The sequence below is a fragment of the Homarus americanus genome, unplaced genomic scaffold (assembly GCF_018991925.1).
Source record: "Homarus americanus isolate GMGI-L3 unplaced genomic scaffold, GMGI_Hamer_2.0 scaffold16430, whole genome shotgun sequence".
Lineage (NCBI taxonomy): Eukaryota > Metazoa > Arthropoda > Malacostraca > Decapoda > Nephropidae > Homarus > Homarus americanus.
The window spans coordinates 2589991-2615508 of record NW_024729259.1 but is presented as its reverse complement, the minus strand read 5'-3'; the positions used below and the strand labels follow the sequence as shown (position 1 = coordinate 2615508).

The following is a 25518-nucleotide window of genomic DNA, read 5'->3' as shown; positions in this document are numbered from 1 at the left end:
TGTACGGCCATTTTGATAATATTAAATATATATTGTACAGGATTCACACAATATTATTCCACTTCTACAGTCTTGACTAAAATTAAGACTGTACATATTTCAGCAAGTCTTAAATCTCTAATACAGGTACATCTAAACGGTTATACTGTATACAACACAATGAGGATAATAAGCATGAAATTGTGTGCTACAGTTAAATACAGTACAGTATTTACATTTGTGGTGCAAAATCTTAAAACTAAAAGCACTTCCTTGTACAACTCTGACACCAAAATATTTCTATTGTGAGAATCAGGTGAGACAACCTAACATTAAATGAGGATAATTTCAGATCATAATTTCATTTAAGATATTTGCCTTCCCAACTACCCAATTCATTTTGTGTCTAGGATGTCAAATTAATTCCTACAACAAAATCTCATTACTGGTAGAGTTACAGTATTAACTAAACCTCAACACACAGTACCAGTACTTGTATAGTGAAAACCATAATGATTAAACACATCAGCTTTCCAGTCAACTAGGCATCACTAACCTGTAATAATCGGCAACAGTTCCAAGACTGCAAAAATAAGCTAAAGCTGTAATATTTACACGTTGATATGAGAAGATACTCCACGAGCCGATTATAGGCCAATGATCGAGCAACATTAACGATTAATAAAAAGGAAAAGCTGGGATACATTTATAACAAGAACTTCCCAAGTCCTCTGCTTATATATGCATATACTTGCATGATATGTCATAAGTCTGCAAGTGATGCAGACTATTCAGGAGCACCATAAGTCCTTCACCCACAAGGTTTGGTTAGGATGGGTTCTCGCTACTGTAGAACATGGACACTTTGGACCAAACATTCTTATCAAGTCTAAAGAGACCATTTCAGAATCCCAACTGTCAAAACAACCTATGTTCACTACAATGCCTCCTGAGCACAGCTTTGAACAATTGGCATTCTAATTTAAAATTAAAGCTGTATTTATCACATCAGTTCTTCATTCCTGACTACCTTATAACTGTAACAAGAATAAAAACTTCCTAAGTTAATTGTGCCCATAGCTGTCATTAACCACCACACAATAACATCTATTTATGGCTCATTTTGAAAAACTACATTCATGAACTTATTTATACCATGTGGTCTGCAGTAGAAGGCTATTTATCTCGCCAATCATCACCACTCCTCCTCGTGATGAACCAGCTGTAAAGAATTACCAATAAAGTCTATAAATAAAGACCCAGATCACTCGTGTAAGGCATTTCTAAACAACTTTGTATTTTGCTCCAACACTTTCCCCAAGTACAATCCACTACATACTATATGAAGGAAAAATGCAGTCAACACACAACAACCTATCATGAGGACAGCCACAAATGCTACTGGTTTCTAATCCAGCCTGCACTTCGGCACCTCAACTACCCTGAGAGATTGGAACACCTGAACTTGCCTAGCTTATACTACAGATGGGCAAGGGGCCACCTAATTGAGGTGTATAAGCATCTCAAGGGGCACTACCTGGAGCTGGCGGACACTCGCCCCACAAAGTGTCACAGCTCAAGGTTGAAGAAGTCACAGAAAGTCCAGAAAACTGCAAGGGCAAACTTTTTCATAGCAAAAATAGTGAACTCTTGGAACAATCTGCCAAAGTGTTGTGATGGCACCGAGTGCGAGCTCTTTCAAGACCAGACTTGACCAACACTGGAGCAGGTTCAGGTACATTCAGGAGCCAGTGCATGCCCAGTACTTGCCAATAGTGCGTAACGGAGACGTAACCGATCGCCCAAGCGGCTAACGAGCCGATCAGTGGTGAAAAGGATAAAAGTAAAAGTAAAGTACCGTATGTTTATATTACTGTTCACCTTTTGTAAACGGTTAATGTGGGTTAACGAGGCCCGATACAGCACACATGACTACGTAAGCTTTCAGTACTGTACACCAGGAGGAGGCAGTGTGACCAGTGTTTTGCTTTATCACCTTCACTTCACCAATTGAAGATGGGTAACCATTTACAGCTGGGTGAACTGAAGATGGTCCAGACAAACCAGTAATCCTTAAACAAAAGGCAATTACTGTATCCAAAAGGATTCAATTTATAGACAAGCTACTGAATTAGCATACAAATACTTCTTAAACACTACACGAACCTTTGGCATCAAGTGCACACTTAATATGATATGCAGCAAGTCGGGGGCCTATGCCTAATCCAAAAACAATCCGGTAAGGAGAAGTACGATCATTTTGCATTAAAAGGTGTGGGGGAAAAATGTAAGTGTGAAATGACAGCTTATGACAAGACGACTCTAAACTGAGTTTTCTTACGTGTTTCTCAAGTCACTTATTACTGCTATACTTCCAACAACCATATCAAGAAAATTAAGCACATCAAACACTTGTGTGGGTACTTCATGGGGCTTTAAATGTGTTCAATAAAATTAACAAATGGATTACCATACAACATTACAGAATGTTGGTAGTCCTTGCATATTCTACCTTAAAAAAATTTCCCCGGAATCAGCTAATGATATTCAATATCATTCATAAAAACTTATCCACAAGACAAAGGCTTGATTTCACAAATAAAATAATTGCGCTTTAAGCGTTTTTGTATCACTTTGCCGAAGCATTACCACAATGTACTTTTGAGATTTTCACTAACTAGTAAAACTTTCTGCAAGTACAATATCATAAATTTCAACCAATGCTTCTGAGTAAATATGTCCTAAGAAACTTAAAAATTACAGTATGTATAGTAAAAAATACTCTCAATACTTAAAAGTTACCATCTAAAAACTACCACTAACTACAGGTCACTCAGTAACTGATCTCTACAAGGCTATCTGATGGCCTGATGAACTCCCCTCAAGGAAAGTAACCAGACCAAGGCAACATAACTGAGGTATAATCAAACTTCCTTTGCTCAACCTGCAGACTTCAAGACTTCAAACCCCATAGTATAACCCTCCGATCTTCACCGCCAGTCACCAGATGCAGGTTGTCGAGACTCACCGATAAACTCGTAACAGGACCTGAAATTTTAAAAAAAATTTAATTCTTACAATTCATTTGTACACAGACCATGGTAGTTGACATGATCACTATCAATTTTATGATGCAAGGCATAACTAATTAATGAAGCTTTAGTCTGTACCAATTTTAAAAACTATAGAAATGATTAATACTGTATCCCACACTTTGCCGTGGCTCATTTCCAGGTTTTATTTTATTTAATCTGTTTTTGTATACAGTAGAATGTCGATATAACACAAGATACGTTCCAAGAGGGGTCGCTTTAAAACGAATTCGCACTAAATCGAAGTATTGTTTTAATAGAATAATTTAGTTTGGTACTTAAGAGAAACAAAATACTAAAAAGACAGTCTACCCAGATGCACCTCAGCCCATCTCCTAGAATAAACAAACTTTGTTTTTTGTAGTATTATGTTACAACAAACACTCGTAAATCAACATAGCTAAAATTAAGGGACGTGAAATGGGAAGTGGGAAGTTCGGGGGAGAGGTGGGGTGATATGTTTGACAGTTGATGCCAAGGTCTAGTGCTTATTTATTTATCTGTCCTTAAGAGTGACTAAGCTTTTCTCTTATAAAATGTCACTGAACTGACATGTTTTAAATAATTTTATTACAAAGGGCTAAAAATTTTATCTCAAGTGCAAAATATATGACTTTATATTCAAATTATTCAGTCTTGCAAGGATTCTAGCAATGCAAATTATATTCTCCTAACTTTAGCATGTGACATTATTTAAGATAAAAACTGTAAGCCTGTAACCACCCAACCCTGGATGGGAAGATGGGGGGGGGAGGGAGGGAAGGAGGTGACACCTTTGACAGTTGGGGGCCGAAGGTCTAGCGAAGTAATTACTATACAGTACCGGTATTTGTTTATTAATATCGAGTTTTTGTTTTTGGTTTATAAAATGTCACAGAAGAGACCGGGGATAATAATTTACATTACTGGAATTCTTATACTGTAAGATAGTGATTAATTTGAATATAATCATGCTATAGTTGACACTTGATCAAAATTTAGTAATCATTTAGTACATTATTTTGAGTACATGTACAGTACAGCTTTGCCCTTAAGACAGTGTAACGTACCCAGAGAAACCTTAGGCGCGAATTTTAAATTATGATGCACAAGATTGACTCGCACAAAAAAGGAAAGATTCGCTATAAATTAAAACATTGTCCTTAATTGTGGGTGTTGCTTTAAATCAATAATCTTAAATTGAATCACTTTATATCTACATTCTACTGTACAATATTCACCAATACAAAAAGAAGGTGCAGTAAACCCTTGATAACTCACGAATATATTGGACTAACCATTCCAAGTTATCAAGGCACTTTCTTCCTGGTCTAATGGCCCACCCCAATACTAAACTTTTTGGCCAAAATAACCAACCAGAGTCAGAAAACTAGCACAAAAATTAACACTTGCCACAACTGCAGGCAAAGGAGGAGGATAAATACACCTCCTACTAGACCTTGGGGAGGGGGCAGAAGCCATATCAATGTGGGTGGACTAGCACTTTGCACAAAACACATGAAAAAAGTAGAGTGACTGTGGGTGGGTAGCTTCTCACTAGGCCTACCGACGGGTAATTGAACGGCTGACTGGGCAAAACCTCCCACACACTCGTCTGGGTCGCACGTGTTGTGCCATTCTGAGATAGCATCGTCATATCTGAATATTGCGAGTTTATGTAAAATATAATTTGAAAATTTACGTTAAATATTTTGCTGCCATTCCAAGTTATATCAAATTAAAAGTTTTCAAATTACGAGTTTTCAAAGGGTTTACTGTATTTGTATCAACTCACAATTGTGTGCCTTTAACCTCTTGATCACCAAACCAGTCCCCATGTCGAACATTATCACGTCACCCGACTCGCCACCTGCAATGACCAGTCGTCCTTCCCAAGCCACACACCTGTCAGTTACAAGGTCCAAATACCACAAGAATTAGTAATAACAAAATCCACTGCTACACAAATTTACACAACTTAAAAATAATATCCATGTATGTACTGTATTCTGTAAAATGAGTACGGTAACCTGTACTAGAAAAATGGCTCATCCTGCAGCCCACCAACACACTGATCACATTCTGTGTAGTTTTCCAATATTCAATTCCACAAGAGGAGCCATTGCATTTCAAGACGAGAATTTACAATGGCACCAACATCAAACTGCTTTATTGGATCTTGCCGTGTAGAAGTTGGTTTCTTTTCACATATACCAAGGGTCAAAATGTCCAGCAACAATAGCTGGAGGTTTAACTCAGAAGTATCTTTACAGAGGGGTCCGGTGAATTTCAAAATGAACGCTGCAACTCCTATTATCTCGGAAGAGTTGTCAAAATCTTTCAGCCATTGTGTCGTATTGTCCGACAAAACTGTGATTTTTTTTTTTTTTTTTTGCAGGGTAGTGAGTGTACTACCTCAAGCCCAATAGATTAAATTTACCTCAACACATATATCTCTAACACATTTCTCAAATACTATACAGTAAAACCCCCTCAATTCATACTCCCCCAATTCGAAATCACTCATAATTCGTAAGGTTTTGCCATTACGAAATATATGTTAAAATTTTTTTAAGATTTGGCAAGATTAAAAAAATATGGGAGACATTTCAAAATACTGTACAGTTACTATGATCTACTGTATACAGTAAAACCTCGATAAATCAGATTTTTTTCGGACTCTGGGGTGCTCTGGACCACTCCTCCATTCACCGGAAATATATTTTTTTTAAATTGGAAAATGACAAAATACAGTAATGAAAGTAAAAAAATAAGTCAACAGGTAAATAAAATACTGCAATGTTTAACCTCGTATCAATGGATATTCGTTACTCGGACGTTTGTAACCCAGGGACTGCCCGTACATAATCATCCCTGAAAAATGTCATTGGTAACCAAACTTTAAGTCTGATTTTCAACCCAGAGAGTTCAGTTTCATATATTTTATTATTGATGTATAATAAGGTATCAATAGTTTGTGTATTACAACAACTGATTTTCTTTCAGCAGTATTATCTCCATCCACCCCTCCCCATAGATTTGCTTTTGTTTTTTTTACTTTCGCAGTTTCGGACTGAGGTCTGCCCCAATTAATAGTTCGATTTATTGAGGTTCTATTGTATATACCCTGTATTACAATTTTTGTAATACACTCGTTAATTCGACAAAAAATAGGGGGCTTTGGGTCACTTGAATTATCGAAAAATCTAGCATTTCACAGGCGAGGAGTGCTGGCAACATTGTTAAGGAGTGTGGGACCGAACAGCTGTTACCGCTTTGTAAACAAGAGACCGGGAATAAACTATGGCGCAACATCTCATCTGGGATCGAGTATCAATGACTTTCGATAAGGTTTTATTTACCCAGCACCTAATTAACCTAAATAATACGGGAATTATGGTGAAATTACATGCTAGTTATAAAGGGAGCGAGGGCTGACAAGCCGAATGCCAGGTCTAAACAGCACTCCCCTCACTGGCTACATGCCCAGATGTAGTTTATATCTTACTATAATTTATATTTTATTTCTATGATTCATTCATCTTTATCTATTTCATAATACACGTACAGTATATGCCTATAATAATATAATACTTTTCAGTTCCACTTGGTTATTGCATTCATTCCAACTTAAAATTGTTCAATTCATTAAAAAAGGCATATAAATTAAGCCAAAATCATAATCATAACTACCCAAATTAATGAAGGTACAGTGTATTGGGCAACACGTGTCGGTCAGTGCACAGCTACAGTGTAACCTGCAAGCTTTTCCCCACTTGTTTTTCAATCATTGCCCAGTATTTGTGCCATAGTCTGATGACCCTAAATCTGGTATTGTACAGTATCTGTACTTGACACTTAAATATTGATGGTGGGACAAATAACAAAACGACAGTACATACTGTAGTTTTGTTTGTTTTTCCCTCAGGTTGTGTCCCTTATAATTTGTAAAATCTCACGATTCATAATGGCGACTCACGATTCAAATTATGTTTTTTTTACTCTAGTTCAATGTCACGATGGAAGAATTCTGCATTATGCAAAAGCAAAATCCAAGATATTTACCTCTAGCTGGAAATCCTAATTGTGGTCCGACTGTAAGACCAAACACCTAGACACACCTTATAACTTCCTGAAGGTTGTGCACACAAATCTTTGCGCCCTGATGAGCATCAACAATGTTCAAGTGGCCATCTTCCCCACCAGTCAATATCCGATCATCTGCCTCATTCCACACAGCCGTGTTCACACCATCCGCGTTACCTAAAGCAAAGGTCCAATTTCAATATGACAGTATTCTTTTATTCACAAATGCAGTAAAATCCACAATATACTATATCAATAAAGCTGGTGTCAAAGTATCGGATAAAAATAAAGAGACGTACATTCTAACTGGTGCATCAGATTTCCTGCGGGCAGATGCCACAGGGTCAGAATGCCATCCTGGTTCCCTGTGGCCAGTAGTGATCCCTCTGGTTGTAGGGCCACACACAACACTGGTGAGTCATGATCCATTTCACAAATAATGTTCTGACCAGCAGACAGTGTGCCTCCCCGTCCTCGTGCATTCTCTTCTCCATTTCCTGCACCATTTTCTGTACCATTATCTACGGACCAAACTCGTGCCGTGCAGTCCCATGACCCTAACCAAATAAAAATCAGGTCAAGAAAACTTGCACAAGAACACACCTAGCCTCTTTATAGCACATTAACTAATGTTTAAAGCAAAATGTACAAATATTTTCAACTGGAAACTAAGGAAGTCACAGGAATCCATTCTCTCCAAAAAATGAATTGTACAGTCAGGGTCAAAAGTCTTGAATATTCACCAATATCTGGCATCTACTTCTGAGTTATACATATATGATTGGGATATACTAATAACACTACTTGTCATCACATTTTATGACAACCACAAAATGGGATAAAACTCTCCTCAATACCCAAGATCTTCGGGTATTTGCACGCCAAATATTGTCAAGTGTTCAAGACTTTTGACCCCAACTGTACATACAGTACCGTACACAGGTATGACTCAAGGTTACCAAAGAGATAAAAATTTTAGTCCTTTAGCTTAGTACATTTGAGTACAAAGCGAGTACAGCACAACAATGTTGAAAATTAAGGCTTTTTTTACAGGGAAAAATCAGTATAACTAACCCCAGTGGTCAGGATAATACGTACAGGTACTGTATTTTTATTTATTTTTTTATTATTATTATTATTTTATTTTTTTTGGGGGGGAGGGGTCATTATTTATTGTTTTTACACATTTAGAACATTCGGCAGAAAATTTGGACAATCAGCTTTTCCAAACAGGTGGTCCCTCCTTTTAGTCAAGATCTTTGAGAGTTCACTGAGCCGAGATTTTCAACAAAATCCAATTTTGGGGTCAAAACCACTTTACGTCTTTGTATTTTTTTAGCAGAAATATATTTTTCTCAGCATTGGAATTTAAGGGGTTTAACTAATTAAGTACTTCCAGAAAAACACAAACCAAAATTGCACCTTGGAAACCCATAGTTGGGGTAGTAACTAACAAAGATAATTTCATTACAATTTTCCAAGCCTCATTACCACCACTAATTACCAGTGGGTAATGTATTTTCAGACTATTTTCTTATTCCCCTTTCCTTGGCCACCAAATTGTATAACTCTCCAGAACACGAAAGTTGAATTATTAAACAAAATTGGTTACAGAATTTGGACAAAATGATTACTATCTAAGAAATAAAGAAAACACCAGACCAACCAGTGACAAGAATGTTGTTGTTCCACTGCATACACGAGACTGCATCACAGTGAGCCTCTAACAGCAGACACACCTGCCCGTACTGCATACTGTACTTGTACCTGCACCGGGTCAAATCGATTTAGTACACAGAAATAAATTTTTGCTAACCTAAATCTTTAGTTTTTATATTTTTCACAAAAACTGAATTAAAAAAAAATTACAAAAGCAGCTTTTTTTTACCCCAAACTTTTCCATTAACCATAATATTACAGAAAAAAAATTATACCTCAGGCTATAGAAAAAAAGATCACAACTATTCAATAGAGTGCTCAGATAACTCGGTAAGGAACAAATATTACCGACTTACACATTGTTATCCCACGAGCCAACAACAACCGTGTCTGTCCCCGGCAGGTGAAGACAACACGACATTGCCATAGAGCTCAAACGGACACTCCTCGTCTGCCAGAACAATGGTTTGATTAACCTCATTTCTGTTGTACATGTATTAAGAGCAAAGTAATCAGGATATATAGCAGGGTGCTGAGGGAGGCCAAAACTAAGACCACCATACAAAATGTAGTTCAGCAAGAGGCACATCTTTATGGTGCCTCAGTGGTGGACTAATCTGATCTTTTAGTGAATCGATCACTGCCATTCTCAAATTTTTTAACAATGTACACTCACTAAAAGATTATTCTGCACCTTCACGGGGTTATACTATATGACACCGGACCAAGAAATCTGACAACGCTCATCATGGCTTCTGTCGCAGTGATCATTGGTTTCAGAACCAAGGGTGCAGAATAATTTTTTGAGAGACTACACTCTAGGACCTAAGTCATGGACAGAACCTACACTAGTGACCTCTGGCAATGTGAAGTATTGGTCGAGATTGTCTTCGCCCAAGGTTTCATATTCTTTTGGGGTCTTAATTAACTTTTTAGATTGGCTGTACAATACACTCAAACAAGTGTAAATTGCATCTTGCCACCAAAATATACTATCCGACTGATGGGATCTCCCAAGTGTAATAGATTTGCCGAAATCTTACAGGTAACTCACCGAGAGGAACGGGCTATAAAACTCTCCAATTAACTAATCCCTGTAACCTTCTAAAAAGTTTGCGCCACCATAAACCATTAACACCATAAAACCTCATACTTCTCTCTCCGTCCCTATCCAGTATTGCTCTCCTCCCATGCCAACATCAATCTGTTACAAAATGTAATAAAATTTGTCTAACCTGTTCTAACTTTGGCACAGTGAACACCTTTATCAGCGAGTCTTGAGCAACAGACATCATTTGCTGTCCATCAGAGGTGAAGGCGACACCCATGACAGCTTCACGGTGAACCTTACACTGCTGTACTTCTGCAAGATCCATCAGTCTTTGCCACAGGTTCTGGATATTGGAGTTAGGTCTTCTTGGGCGATTCTCTGTGCACAGAAAATTAATGGCGTGAGAAGGAACAAAAAATTTCATAGAACTCTTCATTTCATACAACTTAAGAGAAATCCATGCATAATGTACAGTACTGTAATATGAAATAATACAAGGTACCAATACGTGATAATCTGGAAATGGCAAATTACATCTGTCGTTTGAGAATGACTAGTCGACACTATTCAGCAATTTGGTTATTGTGCAGGAGCCCATTAAGAATGTATGCAAATTAACAGAACGTCTCATGTTTGAGGAAGTATGTCTGGAAGATATTGTTTGCCTTAATGGCAAGATATAGTACAGTATTGTGCACAAGTTTAAGCATTCAACAAGAGTAAACACAGTACAGTACAGAGAAATGTACAGTATAGTCCTCTAACATAGCCGAATATGCTTTGAAAGATTTCATAAAGAAAAGTTTAGAAACTTACAAAATTCAGCAAATTTGACGACTGTACTTAGCCAAAATTACTTGGTAAAGAAAATAAACTTTACATTTTCTTGCATATTACTGTTCAGAAATTATTACATGTTGCTAGGCAAGCTCTAGCAACATATGGACGAGGGGTTGTGAAAAAATCTAATAACCATATACAACACATGCACAATATGAACTAGGTAGACAAGAAAGTATTTCAAGAATGACTTGTTCTGGGGAGACAATTATACAAGTCATCACATCACTCAAAACTTGCTGTATAACATGTATGGGGAAGAGGCGCTCCAGTACTGTGGACACTTTCCAACTTGGCTCTGTCAGTGAACTATGTTGGAAAATAGAAATGCTTAGGTAAGATGCAAGTGATTCACCCCCAAAAATTAAATATAATGAATCCCACAGATGACTGGTATTTTTTAAAGTAAAAAAAAAAAAAAATAAAAAAAAATAAATTAGTGTAGGAAGAATTAAAATGCATTAATGTACCTCGCCAACAACAGCAAAAATTTAATATGTGATAAAATTAGAACAATACTTTACTAAGATAGAACTACGTACTAATCCTTGGATGATCAAAAGCTTTATAACCATCCTATGCACACTGTGAATACTGTCTTCTGTAGACTAAGTGTACACAATGAAATCAAATTCAGGATATCAAATGTGGAACGTTTTACTTGGTACCAAATTTTTATTACATTTAAACATTTACCAGCTAATGCACACACCTTGCTGATCAGGAATATGAACACTAACCTAAACACCACAAAACTCTGTAAAAGAGACTCGACAGTTCAATAGTCTTACTTACCAGACAAGTTTTATGTTTCATTAAGAATACAGAGCAGACCCAGGGTTAGGTAGACAGTGGATCACTCCAGATGCTGACAACAGTCAACTCCACACCACAACTGACCAGTGGGAGGGATACCTGTACCAACCTCTTATACCAGGCCAAAACTATCGGTTACCATTTCTCAAGTACCCAGCAAGTTTAGGTTATACATAGTGATAGGGAGGTCAGGTCAACTGGGATCAACCATGATGAATATACAGCCATTCTAATGTAACTGTACGTACCGGTATGAAAGCCTTTATTCTTATTAACAAAATAGTTATGTCTAAACTTGACAGGTCTTTCCTTCTCCAAATTCAGTAAAGAGGACAATACTAAAGTGGACACAACCTAATGCCCAAAAGCATCCCGAATAGGTTTGTACAGTATATATATATATTTTAAGGAGCTGAAAATCTAGACATACAGTTTATGAGATAATACAAACTCGACCGCCTCCAAAATACATACCATCACTCTCGGCACAATCCTCCCCTGAATCAAGTGCCCCTTCCAGCGTCTTATTGGACAGGTGAATCGAGTCATAAAGGCCATACGATCGCGACCTCTTAGGATGCGGCCTGGAAAACAACTGCTTCGGCACCTGTCCGAATTCTGTGATCTGAACTTCTAGAGCCAGTCTGTCGTTGAGGTCTGTAATAGCAGCCAGATCAACAGAGCCTTCGTAGCAGAGGTGATAAAACACTAAAAAGTAGAGAAAAAAGTACAATATAAGAAAAATTAATAACTTTGATAAAATAAATTACAATACCTACGATTCACAGAGAAAAATATAGAAGAAAACGAGTGAAGAATGGATATGAAAAAACAGAGGTTAACCCAAATGAAGTTACACAGGAAGCAAGTGTTAACAACTGACCTATCCGAGTGGATGCATCGGCAAATAAGAGCTATGGATAAATGAATCAATAGCAGAGGGAAAGATCTGTGCATTAGGAAAATATATGGAAAACAAAAACTTTTAAGAGAAAATTAGGATGTACAGTCGACAGTAAAAGTTTGTCCCGAATCCACCTACATGATAGAAGACAGGTGATCTGGTAACACTGTAGGACAAACATATGCTTTAAATAACTAGTTCTTTAATATTTATGATTGAAGGTTGCCCAAGAATACATTTCTTGTACAGTACACAGCTTAACTAGAATCAATGTGAGAAAATAATGTCAGAATTATATAACATTACTGAAGGACAATCCATAACTGAGGATCCAGACGAATATTCTTAGGCAATCTCCAATCATAATTAAATAACTAGCCACTTAAAGTATACAGCATCTGTCAATTTTTCCCCATACAGTGTTACCAGATCACCTGCCTCATATCATACAGGCAGATTCAGGACAAACTTCTGCGGTCTACTGTACATACAGAGTTGACATTACTAGACAAGTATGAAGCCCAAAATCTGGATACTTTTTTAAACTACAAGTGACAAACCTGTTTGAGAGCAATAGGTCAAGTGAACAGAAGGCAGAGATAAAGAGAAATTCATTTTTTTACTATTTATCTAGCAATAATTAAACTTTCCTTAAACAGGGACTGAACTACTGTAGTGGCCCAAGGAAACTAAAATCAACAAGGTGTACTGGAAAATTAACTCCATAATTTGTAGAACATGACAGGAGAGGTCATAAAAGGGAGTTCATAATAAGTCATTTTGACAATTACCAGAAGAACAGCAGTTAGGAAGTGGTTTCATCTCCATAACAAAACTTACAATTATCAGCTTTCTCTGCCTCCTCTCCATTTTGCTTAAAGCCAAATAGAAGATCAATCCAAAGGTGCAAGTTCATGGAGACATGTTCCGACTCAAGAGCTTCTCTCATCATCTTTATCACACTGCGAGGATCTGCAACAAATACTATTACGTACTACAGTTTCTATGGCGACTTAAAAAAAAAAAAAAAAAAAAAGTGGCAGCATGACCCAACAAATCATTGAAACTACCAGTGGCATTTTACCAAATTTGCTCAAATTCTAGATTATGTCAATTTGCTAGAGAGTACGGGGGGGGGGTCTCTGGGTTACGAACGGTTCCGTTCCTGAGGATGTTCTTAAGTCGGATTTGTACGCAAGTCGAAACACATGCCATGTGCATACCGTACTTACAGAATAATGTTTAAAATCCCACTACATCATAGCCTAAGTCCTCGTATACATAAAAAATCCCTTAATTCAAGACATGAGAAATCGAAAGACAAAACACAGTAAATTGAAGTAAAAAATAAGTCATCAGGTAAATAAAATACTGTAAATTTAAAGTTCAACCCCGTTCGTATCAGCGGGCATTTGTAAAACGGACGTTCGCAAGTCGGGGACCCCCCTGTACTGTATACATAGGAGGCGACAAGGGGCCAAGCACCATCCCTCAAAAAATTTAGTTATTGTATTATTTGTACTCTTTACATATGGGAATAAACACCTATAATAAAAAAGTTCAACAATCACCTTTAGCCCACGGTGGTAACTCCACATTGCCGATTGCTTTTCCATTCTGTCTCACACCAAAATTGATGCGTAGTGAATTAGTGAGGAAGTCTGCGGAGCCATCCAAATTGTAGAAGTCTGGTATAAGTTCTTTGAAGTCCGATGGATTTGTAGTGACATTGCACCAGGTTTCAGCAAGGCTACGTAAAAGAGATGTATTAGCCAGGGTAACGACCAACATTCCCTCGACACTTTGCAATATCAGATTTCTGTTTGTGGGCCATGTCGGTGGTTTACAGACAAATGCTTTTTTATATTATATGGCCAAAACATTTAAGGAGACGAGAGAAAATTCCTACTAACATGATAAAATCCCAATCCCCTTCCCTACAGAACCCTCAAAGCAGGTGACAATCACAGTGCTAAGTCTTTTAGGAGTTTAATTCACAACTGGATGTAATGTATATCAACTTTACAAGAGTCACAGCAATGAAATTCAAACTTCCTATTTGAGTGGGTGGCAAAACCCCTGTACTACCAGACAGTACAAAAATTCACGAACCCGAGTTTCCTCATCTCTAATGAATAATTTTCCTCGAGAGAATTATGCCACATTTGTTCCAGAGCTCACCTGTTGAACATTCTATCAGGATGATCAAAGCGACCATTCTGCAGACAGAGCATATACTGTGGGTACTGCCGCACCAGGTAGAACAACACGAACCCCGGTGTAGAGTAGTGCGACCCAAACAAGAATCTTGGTTCAGGCATGTCTTTGCAACGTTCCTGTAGAATATGGCCCAATTAAGAGTCGACCCTATATTCAGAACAAGAACCAAGGAACTTCATATTACTATATTAATAGAAGCAAAACCTGATTATTACCCAGACAATGAGCACCTGTATTAGTGGGTCTGGAGTTGATCAAGTAATTTGTATAGATTATTCCATTACATAAATTTGGTCTGGGTTATAGTTACGAATTAATTGGTAAAGTAATAGATACTTCTAAGACCAGAGAATAAAGGCTTAGCAAGGATACAGTGAACCAAGGCAGGTACAGTACACGACCCATCCTCCTGGAAGGGTGGGACCCAAGTGTGTACAGGACATGAATGATTTTACTTTACGAGTGATATCTGATGGTGGATGGTTCAGGGTGGCTTTATGGATCAAAACTCACCATATACTGTATTACAGCACCAAACTTGATGGCTTATGATCAAATCCAGCTTACATAGCATCAACTTAGCCTGCAGCAATACTTTTAAGGTATAAGCAACTTGCCTTTAATCTTCTTAGTCTATCTTCATTGAGAGCACCAATGGGTTTTGACAGGTCACGATATATTTCAGGATCAGTCAGGTCCAGTGACTCGCTCACATAGTCCGCCAGCACCCAGGGAAACACCGGATACTGCGTTAAATCATTTTCACTTCTATCGGCCTGACTGTAGAAGAAACATTTTATGGTAAAGGATACTAATATCAAGACAATAATACATGCTTATCTATAAAGCTAACATACAGTAGAACATCTGTTGGTCAAAAAGCTCACAAGTAACCTGTTAAGATAGCAGAGGTAGTCATAGTTTGATATTGCTCCTGCCTGCCACTGGTAACTCATGTTGTCTTGCCGCATGTCGTCCATACATACTCTTTCCTGCTTAGTTATCTGCTCGTACAGATTGTCCCTCTCCTGAGATTCCTGTAGGCGACAAAGTCATCGTTGAGCAATAGCCCTATAATATACTGTGCTGTACTACCCCAGGAGTGTAATCTACTTCCAGTTACAACAGACTACAGTAATGATCACAACAGTACTGTACACTTAATATATGGGAGGTAGCAGTATGATTAAAAACAATTCTGGAATTAATCAAGTACAATTATTCCCATTTCAACATCTTTACACTACTATTGTAACCTAAGCTATTCCCCTTGTACCAAGTCACACAAAATCTTCATATAAACTACTGTGAACCAACTTAACCTACATCCTATAAAATGGTAACAGACCTTTTAGCCCATATCATGACAGGTTTTAAGGATTAATACAATTTTCTTTACTTCCACCAAATACATCCCAAAACTCTTAACAAGAAGGTGGAAGTAATAGTCACTACGATGACTAGTCTCACTAGCACAGGGTAACCTGCGTAAAGGCACTGTACTAGTGTATAAGGTTTAAGTACAGTATATACTACCGAGGTGTTGACTTACCTTAAATGTCAACAGCAAATGCTTCACCATGCACTGGTCTCTGCAGAATACCTCTAGGCCCTAGAATAGAAAACATTAAAAACAACCGATTGTGGAAGAATCCAAACCTACAAATATTTATTCTTTAATGACAAAATTCACTGTATACAATCAAAGACAAAAGTCGTGTCGCGGTTTTGTCCAAAGATTAAATATAACTCGTGAAACATTATGAGAGCCCCACCACAAGGCAGAGCACCAAAAGTTTAGCCCTTCAGCATATGTTTTCACCAAATTTCACAACACGACTTTTGTCTTTCATTGTACACAGGTAATAGAAAGCCAATGTGTAAAATAAAAAATCAGTTACGAATTTATAAAACTGCAAAGCTAGTTCTGGGAAAGAAATCCTAAATATCAGATCTAAAGAAAATTACACTGGTTAGCACCATCAGTCAGGTACAGTATACGGAATGTTTGCTATACAGTATTTTAAAAAACATCCAAAACAAAGAATAGATACAGATGAAAAGTTAATGGATGAACCGAATGATGTTACCATAAAAACCAGTTTCACAATTTTCAAGGTTTCTAAAAATGGGAAATTCTTGATTACCAAATAATTCACAGTATTCTGGGATAGGATGGAGTGGGGAATGAAATCCTGTGTTCTCAATAACTAACGAAATGGAGGACAAGTTACTACTAAAGAGCAAGATTCCAGTATCTTTACCTTCAATCCTTTCTCTTGTGATCATCAACTTCAACCCACAACAACTCACCACTTGTCGAAGAAGATAGCGTCTTTTGATGACTTGTCGAATATCCCCAAGACCGATTCTTATCACAGGATACTGTTGGGTAAAAATTAATCAAATGACCACCAACTGCCTCCATGTCAACTTTCATAATTTTTTCAGTCCTACATACCAGCGTGGTTTGCCTCAAGAAAACTGCAAATAATTGTCCCACTTATGTATTCCGCTGAAAGGCTGCAGTTTTTAATCAAAGACAACCAAACATTACTTGCGAGAGAGTGAAAAAGTAAAGCAGCCGAACTATGTACACTTTAATTTGGTTTTATTTACAATAAACATAAAAGACTAAGTATATTCCACTTGAAGACTGAGAACACCAACAAATGACTATTAATGAATTTAGATTTGTATATACATGTCTGCACACTGAAAGGGCTGCTACCTGAACATCTCTATTGATACACATGGCGTTACTTTTAACAGACGTAGCCGATACCGTATGGTTTAAATCTACATAAATCTTTGGCAACACATATAAACTATACGAGTGAAGTAGCTAGATACACAGTACATTTATTACATTAAACTTCATTAAAATCTACCCATGAATTCAGAGATCTATAGTCTGTTCACTTGAAAATTGTCAAGGAATTCCTGCATTTTTAAAAGAACACAAACATGATGAACAAATTCCAAGATGTATACTCCACCTCATCACGTGACGTCACACAGTGTGGCAAGAGAATATTGCTGAAAATTTGTAATCTTGTTCTCTTCCAAATATTTATGTTATCAGAGCATTTCAAAAGCTAATTTTTATTTCCAAGAGCAGAAGTCATCAGAGATCAACAATGAATAGTTATTATCCCCTAAAATATAATATAAATAGAATAGACTAAATACCAAAGACCTGTAATGTCTTTTCACGCATTCGTCTGCCAGCCAATCCACTGCCTTGCTACAAACTGATCCTAGGCCGATTCAAATACTGTACAAAGAAGAACCTATTTAAACTTTGGCCAGATAAAAAAATTAAATTTTCACTATTTTAGACACCAAGCTGCTCTGTGCTTAACAAACCTTCTCCACATTATTGTGAGGCTGGAAGTAGAGCATGGATGTGGTGAGGAGTATAGTGCCGGGGTTGGTCACCAAAGGGGTGACTTTATTGGCCTTGGTCTCGTAAATCTCTGCTTCAGAGAGGTCTCCCAGCAGTGCCCGATCAAACTTTCGTCTGCTCTGTCTCGATCTAACTATTGCTTGAATCTGGAATGAAGAATAATTATACAGCACCTGGAACATGAACTTTGCCTCACCCAAAAGAATCAAGTTGTACCACCAAGTTAAAATTTTGATGAACAATCCCTAACCTATCCTAATCATTCGGTATTATAACCTTCAACAAACATGGGATAAGTATAAGTCATCATGACAAGAGAAAAACAAAATTCTACAAGCATGGAACAAACCATTATATTTTGATCATTAGGGGGCAGTGTTGAAGCTCTCTGCAGTTGGCAAATTTGTGGCAGTACTGTCGAGACATCTGCATATATCAACTGGAACATGTGTTTGTGCTTCTCCTGCAATGTATAACTTTATTGAATTAACTTTGTGATCTACCTAAGCTACAGATGAAAATATATCAAGCACACTATCAAGTTTTGCGGACGACACAAAGATATTTGGGAAGGTAGCAAGTCAAGACAATGTCGCAATAATGCAGAAAGACCGACACAAACTGTTCAAATGGTCCGAGACCGGAAAAGGCTCTTTAACAAATGAAATCGAACACCCTACATGTAGGATACAACAACCCTAATCACAACTATTCTAATAACACTTCTAGATACTGTCAATAAGGAGAAATATCTTGGCATTGTGACAGATTCACTGAAGGGAGTGCAACAGGTGGGGGGCAGCAGGAATGAAAGCAAACAGATTTGGGAATTATAAAGCATACATTTAAATACAAAGATCGAAAATGCTCCAACTGTACAGTAGCTAAGACAACTAACTGTGCAGGTGGAGGTTGATATGCTCAGAAATTTTACTTGCGACTACCTGGTAGTGACAGACCTCGTATACCAAAATTTATCATCCATGGTCTCATATTGCTTCTCACAAAGTATGCACAGACAGTTGTTTTAGCTACTGTACAAATCAGAAGTAGGTCCCAGTCTGGATTACTGTATACAGGCATGTAAACCCTACCACCATAAAGATCCAACATAAGGTAGGATACAGAGCGACTATGACGATTCTAGAACTAGGTAGTCTCAATTATCCAAGGAGACGGAAGGCCTTTGGTCTACCAGCCCAAGCTGTCAAATGAAGAACAGTTCAGTACGGTGTTTCAAAATAGCCCTTAGCAAAATTATCTAGAACAATGGAGGGATCCTATACAGACCAATGGCCTCATTCCTTTAGCATCGCCATCATCTTGGGTGGGTGGCCATTAGGCAATTAAATTAGGTAAAGGTAAAAAAAACCATTTAGGCTAAACAAGTATCTACATGCAACCAATTTGAGCAAGCATAGAGTTGGCTGGTGCAGCCAAAATATTTAAGCGGTCATACAATCCTTCATGTTCAGAAAATGTGAATAGTTTTCTTGCAACACTAGAAACTAATGCCCACACAGATGAACTTACCCTGCAGAACTTGTAAGGCTGTAATACTCCACCTTCCAGCATCTCCACAGTCATACTGCATGTTACTTCAATGACAATTTGTTCATCCTCACTGCAACAAAGTCTCAAATTAAACATTAGAGACCAACAAGTATTTAAAGTCACCTGCTAACACAAAGTATAAAAGCAACGAGACATTACACGATTCTTTCCAATACTGTACATCCAGCAACGACCCAGAAGTACAGCTACAATAATTATCTAAACTAAGAGATAAAGTTAAACAATTTACCAATGTACCGTTTATGAAGTCGCCTAAATTATTGAATCTTCATTTTATTGCATGTAATAATAATGGTCCAGCACGATGGCAAGGAATAATTACTTCAAGCAACATACAGAAAGTAAATTTTAAGAAGAAAGCCAAAAGGAGCACCTTGGGTGTTATTATAATTATGAAAGACTGCATTATGCAACACTTCAGGGGGAAAAGCCTGGCATAAAATATGATCGGGAACAGTTTGCACCGAGCTTGCAAAATAAAATCTTCGAGGTACAGTACCTAAAGAACAGCTGTTTAGTCTGTGTAGTCGTGCCTTCGTCGATGGCCTCAAATGTACGGAAAGGAAACTTAATGATGGGAGCACGTGGGTCTTTGGGATCAAACACCAGTGACTTTGAACACACCTGGGAAAAGAAGGAAAGAAAATGGATTTTAAACAAAGTTATTAAAGGGAAAAGAAACACCCAGGAAGAAGCAAGGTGGTGCTAAAAAAAAAAAAAAAAAAAAAAAGGCATCAGTGTCATTGATCCCAGTGTGAATATTATACTTCACATGGGGGTTACCCTTTATATAGTTTCAGAAATATTACTTAAGCTCCCCAATTACCAACCCAGATCTGATGAACAATAGCAAGATAAATTAAAATGTCGGAAACCTATTTAACCCTTTGCGTATGCGATTCCCTCCGAGCTGTCAAAATATTAAATGTGGCGTCTCCGTAGTGAAGGGGTTAATCTACTAGAAGAAAAGCTCTCAAACGATTCAGCATTATTGTACTGTACATAATTTCAGTCATCAGATTTCACTGGAAAAAGCATTTAGGTGTTGGTTACTTGGGATACAAGGTCTTGCTATCACAACCACCGCCCTTTAACAATGTGACCCGAGAATCCACTTGTACAGAACAGAGTTGACAGACATTGGCTTAACAAAATACAAAACTTTTTCGGTAAATAAAAAGAAAAGTGGAAAAGATCTCTCACCTTCAGTCTGCCTCTCAATAGACCATCTTCAAATTTCTCTTCCCAGCCATCCTTGTTGACACTGTCATTTGGAAGAACATAAATTGCAGCAAAATCCTCAAAATAAATCTCCCCAGGCTCCAGCAACAGTAGTGAGAATCTGCAATGACAAGAAATTGATAAATACTGTACAGTATATCAACATTGGAGAAAGTACAGTACAGTGCTTTGAATACCTGTACAAGGAAGTACAGTACTGTATAATGTAATTTACTTAAAATTACACCTGTTCAAAATAGCCTTCAGGGAGAGCTTCTAAAGTGACCACAGCCTAATTTCCATTTCCCAAGTAGAAAACTGTAGAGAAAACTTCTTCACTGGATTTTCACTCCTAGTATTATACAATACAGTACTGTACAGTTTATGTTTTAGTGAACAATTATACAATACAGTACTGTACAGTATTATGTTTTAGTGAACAATTATACAATACAGTACTGTACAGTTTATGTTTTAGTGAACAATTATACAATATAGTACTGTACAGTATTATGTTTTAGTGAACAATTATACAATACAGTACTGTACAGTATTATGTTTTAGTGAACAATTATACAATACAGTACTGTACAGTTTATGTTTTAGTGAACAATTATACAATACAGTACTGTACAGTATTATGTTTTAGTGAACAAAGATAAACAAAAATCTGAAATTTGCTTTACAGATTTATCCAAGCTGAAGCCAAAATAGTGTAGGTTAGGTTGGGTTAAGGTTTTAGGTTACAATAAAAATATTAAATCTGAAAAACTACTGTAAAGCAATAAATTTCTGATGTCCGCTGTGAGAAAGAAGGGAACGCTAAACCCGAGAATGTGATACTGTATATATACAGGGTATACTGTAGTATTATCTTCAATAAATTACTACAGAAACGGGTGGATAACTTTATTGCTTAGTTAATACTAAGAAGTAAATAAAAGTTCCAATTGAAAAATCAGATTGTTTTTCCTTTTATAATTAAAATATAAATGTATTCACACATTTAATTCCTTGGTTCTTGAAAGGTGAAACGAGGAAGGTTGCACTTTATCTAGCAAGCAGGTGTGATTCACCTTTGAATAACAATATAGTCCTCTGTTTGGGAACTACTGCATTAAGTTAATAAATACAGTATCCTAAACCTTCAAGGTCGTAGCTTTAGTTTAACAAATGACTTTAAAAATTAACATCGACCAATATCATACAGTACTGTACTAGGATTTCTGAATGTGGTGTACTTACAAAAAAAAAGGGGTGGGGGCTGTAACTCCCTTTGTTACGGTTCTGGCCGGAATATTTTAAAAGTTACGGCAAGTTTTGTTTCCGGCCGGAACTTGATAACTAAAATTCAAACTTTGAAACCCTGCAAAAGAATTCCAAAGGATCTTTATAAGTATACAGTATAATCAACAACTACAGTACTCCCTCAAGAGTTTATTAAAATAACATGGCCCTTCACGGAAAGATAAAAATCGAGGTCTGCCCTTATTTTATACCTTGGTAAAAGTATACAGTACAATATAATTATCATTTAGATGAAAAACAAGTCTTACCCCCTCAACATACTGTACTTCTAAAACACTTTTCAGATAAAGTCTTCCTTCCTGGTAATACTCTACAGTCAGGTGATAGAGTCATTGGTGATGAAATTAGAACAAGCAAACAGTACTGTAATTATCTCTTTTACAACACATACTTTACTATACATATACAGTACAATTAAGCTTATAATTTCTCAAAACACCCAGTAAGTATAATCATTTGATGAATTAAGTACAATATAGAAGAATTTAGAATTAAGTTTAAGTTGTAGCAAAACCAGACCCATTATTTTGACTTTACTTCTATGAATCAACATGTGTGCATTTCAGTGAACACAAAACTATCACTTGAAATTTCAAGATTTTAGCAGAAATGAACCACAGAATCTCCAAATTTTAGCATGCTGCTCAATGGTCCATGCCAGCCAACATCTGACAGTCGAAGTAATGGCAGTCACCCGACTGAACCACTGCAGGTATAGAGGCTATGAACGAATTGTTATTTCACAAGAGTATATTCAATGTACAATATTGTATTAGGAGGATCACTAGTTATTCTAGGTTATATTGTATTCTGATGGGATCTACGCATAGAAATCCAGTGAGAATTAAAATAAAAGTCAACCTCTTGGACACTATACAGAATACGAACGACCCTTTAATGGAGCCAAATCATTAACGGCAGCCGACATGAACTAAAATAAATTACTCTACTTTCTGAACTTCAAGATCATTAGGTTTGGATTGGTCGGTCAATGCCCTCTACCATCACTCAGGCGTTAACCCGAGAGAGACCGAGGGATTATCACTTGACTTGACACATCATAGTCGGTGTGGAAAAAAAAAAAAACTTGACTCCTAAAGTTGTTTTTTTTTCTTCCTTTGCCACTAGATGATTATGGAAATTAATAAATGCCTAATATACAAATAATCTCCACAGCACACATCTGTACCTCCAATATTTTTTTAGAGAACAATATAAAGTTTTAGATCATTATACTAAACCATTATGCAAGTTTGATAAATCTGTAGTAAAGAATTCTGTAATTTCACCTGTTATGGGCAGGTAAGTTCACTACAGGTATACAGGTAAAACAGGTAAAGCCGAAAGTCAAAACTCATTAAAAATAAAGAAATTGAGTGGGTTACATTTAACAAACGATACAAATGCATATAACTACACTGTAATATTAATACTAGATACCTGGTCCAGTGTGAGGTAACCTATTCCAAGATCAGTGATCAATGAAATATCAACACCTTTCATATACATAAGTAACATCTATTCTACCTAACGCCATAAGAACACTTTAAATACCTCTGTACTTTAATAAACTCAACGTAAACATCTGTAACGTAATTTAACTCCTGTAACCAATGTACCACAAGTCCTTCACAATTACCTGTATCCATACGTGTCACCTGTGTCATATTTTCACTATACTTACCGATCTAATCCATCCATATTGAGTACAAGACGCTCAGAAATCTAACATTATTGGCTAAAAAACACAATGCCAATGCCCTGAGGTGTTACTTGGAGGATAAAATAAGGTGATCTTGGTCCTCCTCCCAACACTGCTTGCAACAGCTGATTGTCATAACCTCCTCCTCTCCTACCAGCAAAGTTAACTTCCTCTTAATATTTTGTTTAATATGTCACTACTATTACTCTATTTAAAACTAAATGCTTTATAAATACATTAAATTTTAAGTATTTTAGTCGTAAATATTATATAAAAAAAGATTTCCAGGAGATATAGGAAAGATACTTTTAGAAACGCATTAGGACGGTTAGCGAGAGGAACCGCCTTGTGTATGGTGAGTTTTTTCTTTAATATGAAGGGTATATGTACAGTTAACATAATATATTCTTATTTTTAAAACATCACATATGTCTAGAAAATGTTCAGTTAGTTCTGAATGCTTAAAACTAATTAAAATGCGCGTTTCCCACAAAAATATTGCTTTAACTCACTTATAAATAGACCATTTCCGTTGTGATAAATTTATTAGATTTAACAATGTTTAGTTTAACTCAGATTATAGTTATATTTTCTTTGTAGGCAATTCTATATAAATACATTTATATGGTGTTAAACCAATTATTTTGGCGATTGTATGTTTGAGTGGTAATATCGCATATTTCAGATTTTGCGGCTCGACAGTGTGAGTGAAATCAAACTGGAGTACAATTCAATGTCTAGTGGATAAGACTTTCATGACCGCACATGTGGTGATTAATGAAATCGTCATCTGTACCTGAATGGGGTACGCGAGTATTGGGCCTGTTGTTTGTTTGAATTGATATGCCTGACGTTGTCTCCTCCTAAATGTTTGCGATGACGCCAAGTTATTTCGGAAATTAGAACCAAGCGACTGTGAAGGCTGCGAGGACCTCTGTGGGCTCAGGAATGGTCGAAGGAATGGCTGCTGAGATTCAATGTCACGATGTGGATGCACCTGGGGCGTACCACGTAGCGTCCATATGTCCCAACGGATGAAAATGTATAGTTAGACTGTGTGAGAGGACTGGTGTGTATGTGACAATGAGCTGACTCGGCCATTGTGAGAAGGTAAATCAGGCAAATAAATTATTGGGTCTTATGAAGGTCGTTCAGATATCTAGACGGTCCGTCCTCGTGACGATCTTCAGGGTATGCTTCCATCTGGTCTGTCACCATCTGGTCCCAGATATGGATGTCGTTGGTTGAAATGTTCAAGGAGCCAAGCTGGTGCCTGCTTCGATCTAGCTACCTGGTTGGGCGCCTGAACGCCTGCATACACAGACGGGCAGGGGACCTAGTTGGGTTATAAGCATCAGGGCACTACTCAGTTGGTGTCTACTTGAGCTGGGGACGCTCGCCCGGGTCACAGCTCAGATTGAAGCCCAAGTCCGGAAAACCGTGGGGCAAACTTTTCGGGTGAGGTTGTAAACTCTGGAACATCTACAGAAAGTGTTGTGACGGCACGAGTGTGCTCTTTAGAAGACTTGCCAACACTGGGCGGTTCAGGTACATTCAGGCGGTGCATGCAGTTTGCCAACAGTGGTACAGGTACCGATCGCGGGCGCTGGCGACGGCGAAGAATATAAGGTGTGACCGATCGCCCAAGCGGCTAACAAGCCGATCAGTGGCGAAGAG

General features: G+C 37.3%; 1 protein-coding gene across 1 annotated transcript; it reads right to left on the bottom strand.

The window, feature by feature from the left end:
* Positions 1 to 1717: 1717 nt before the first annotated feature.
* LOC121866398 (protein FAN-like) lies at positions 1718 to 24051 on the bottom strand. The gene is made up of 21 exons (XM_042366047.1): positions 23824 to 24051; positions 20814 to 20952; positions 20110 to 20234; positions 19569 to 19659; positions 18385 to 18498; positions 17996 to 18181; positions 16940 to 17011; positions 16179 to 16238; positions 15521 to 15663; positions 15244 to 15406; positions 14588 to 14742; positions 13978 to 14156; positions 13247 to 13378; positions 11977 to 12210; positions 10031 to 10224; positions 9152 to 9246; positions 8803 to 8903; positions 7436 to 7693; positions 7172 to 7313; positions 4846 to 4955; positions 1718 to 3027 (listed from the first exon to the last, which is right to left on the bottom strand). The coding sequence occupies exons 1-21, from the start codon at positions 23838 to 23840 to the stop codon at positions 2933 to 2935; spliced, it is 2805 nt and encodes a 934-aa protein (XP_042221981.1). The 5' UTR covers positions 23841 to 24051; the 3' UTR covers positions 1718 to 2932.
* Positions 24052 to 25518: the final 1467 nt, after the last annotated feature.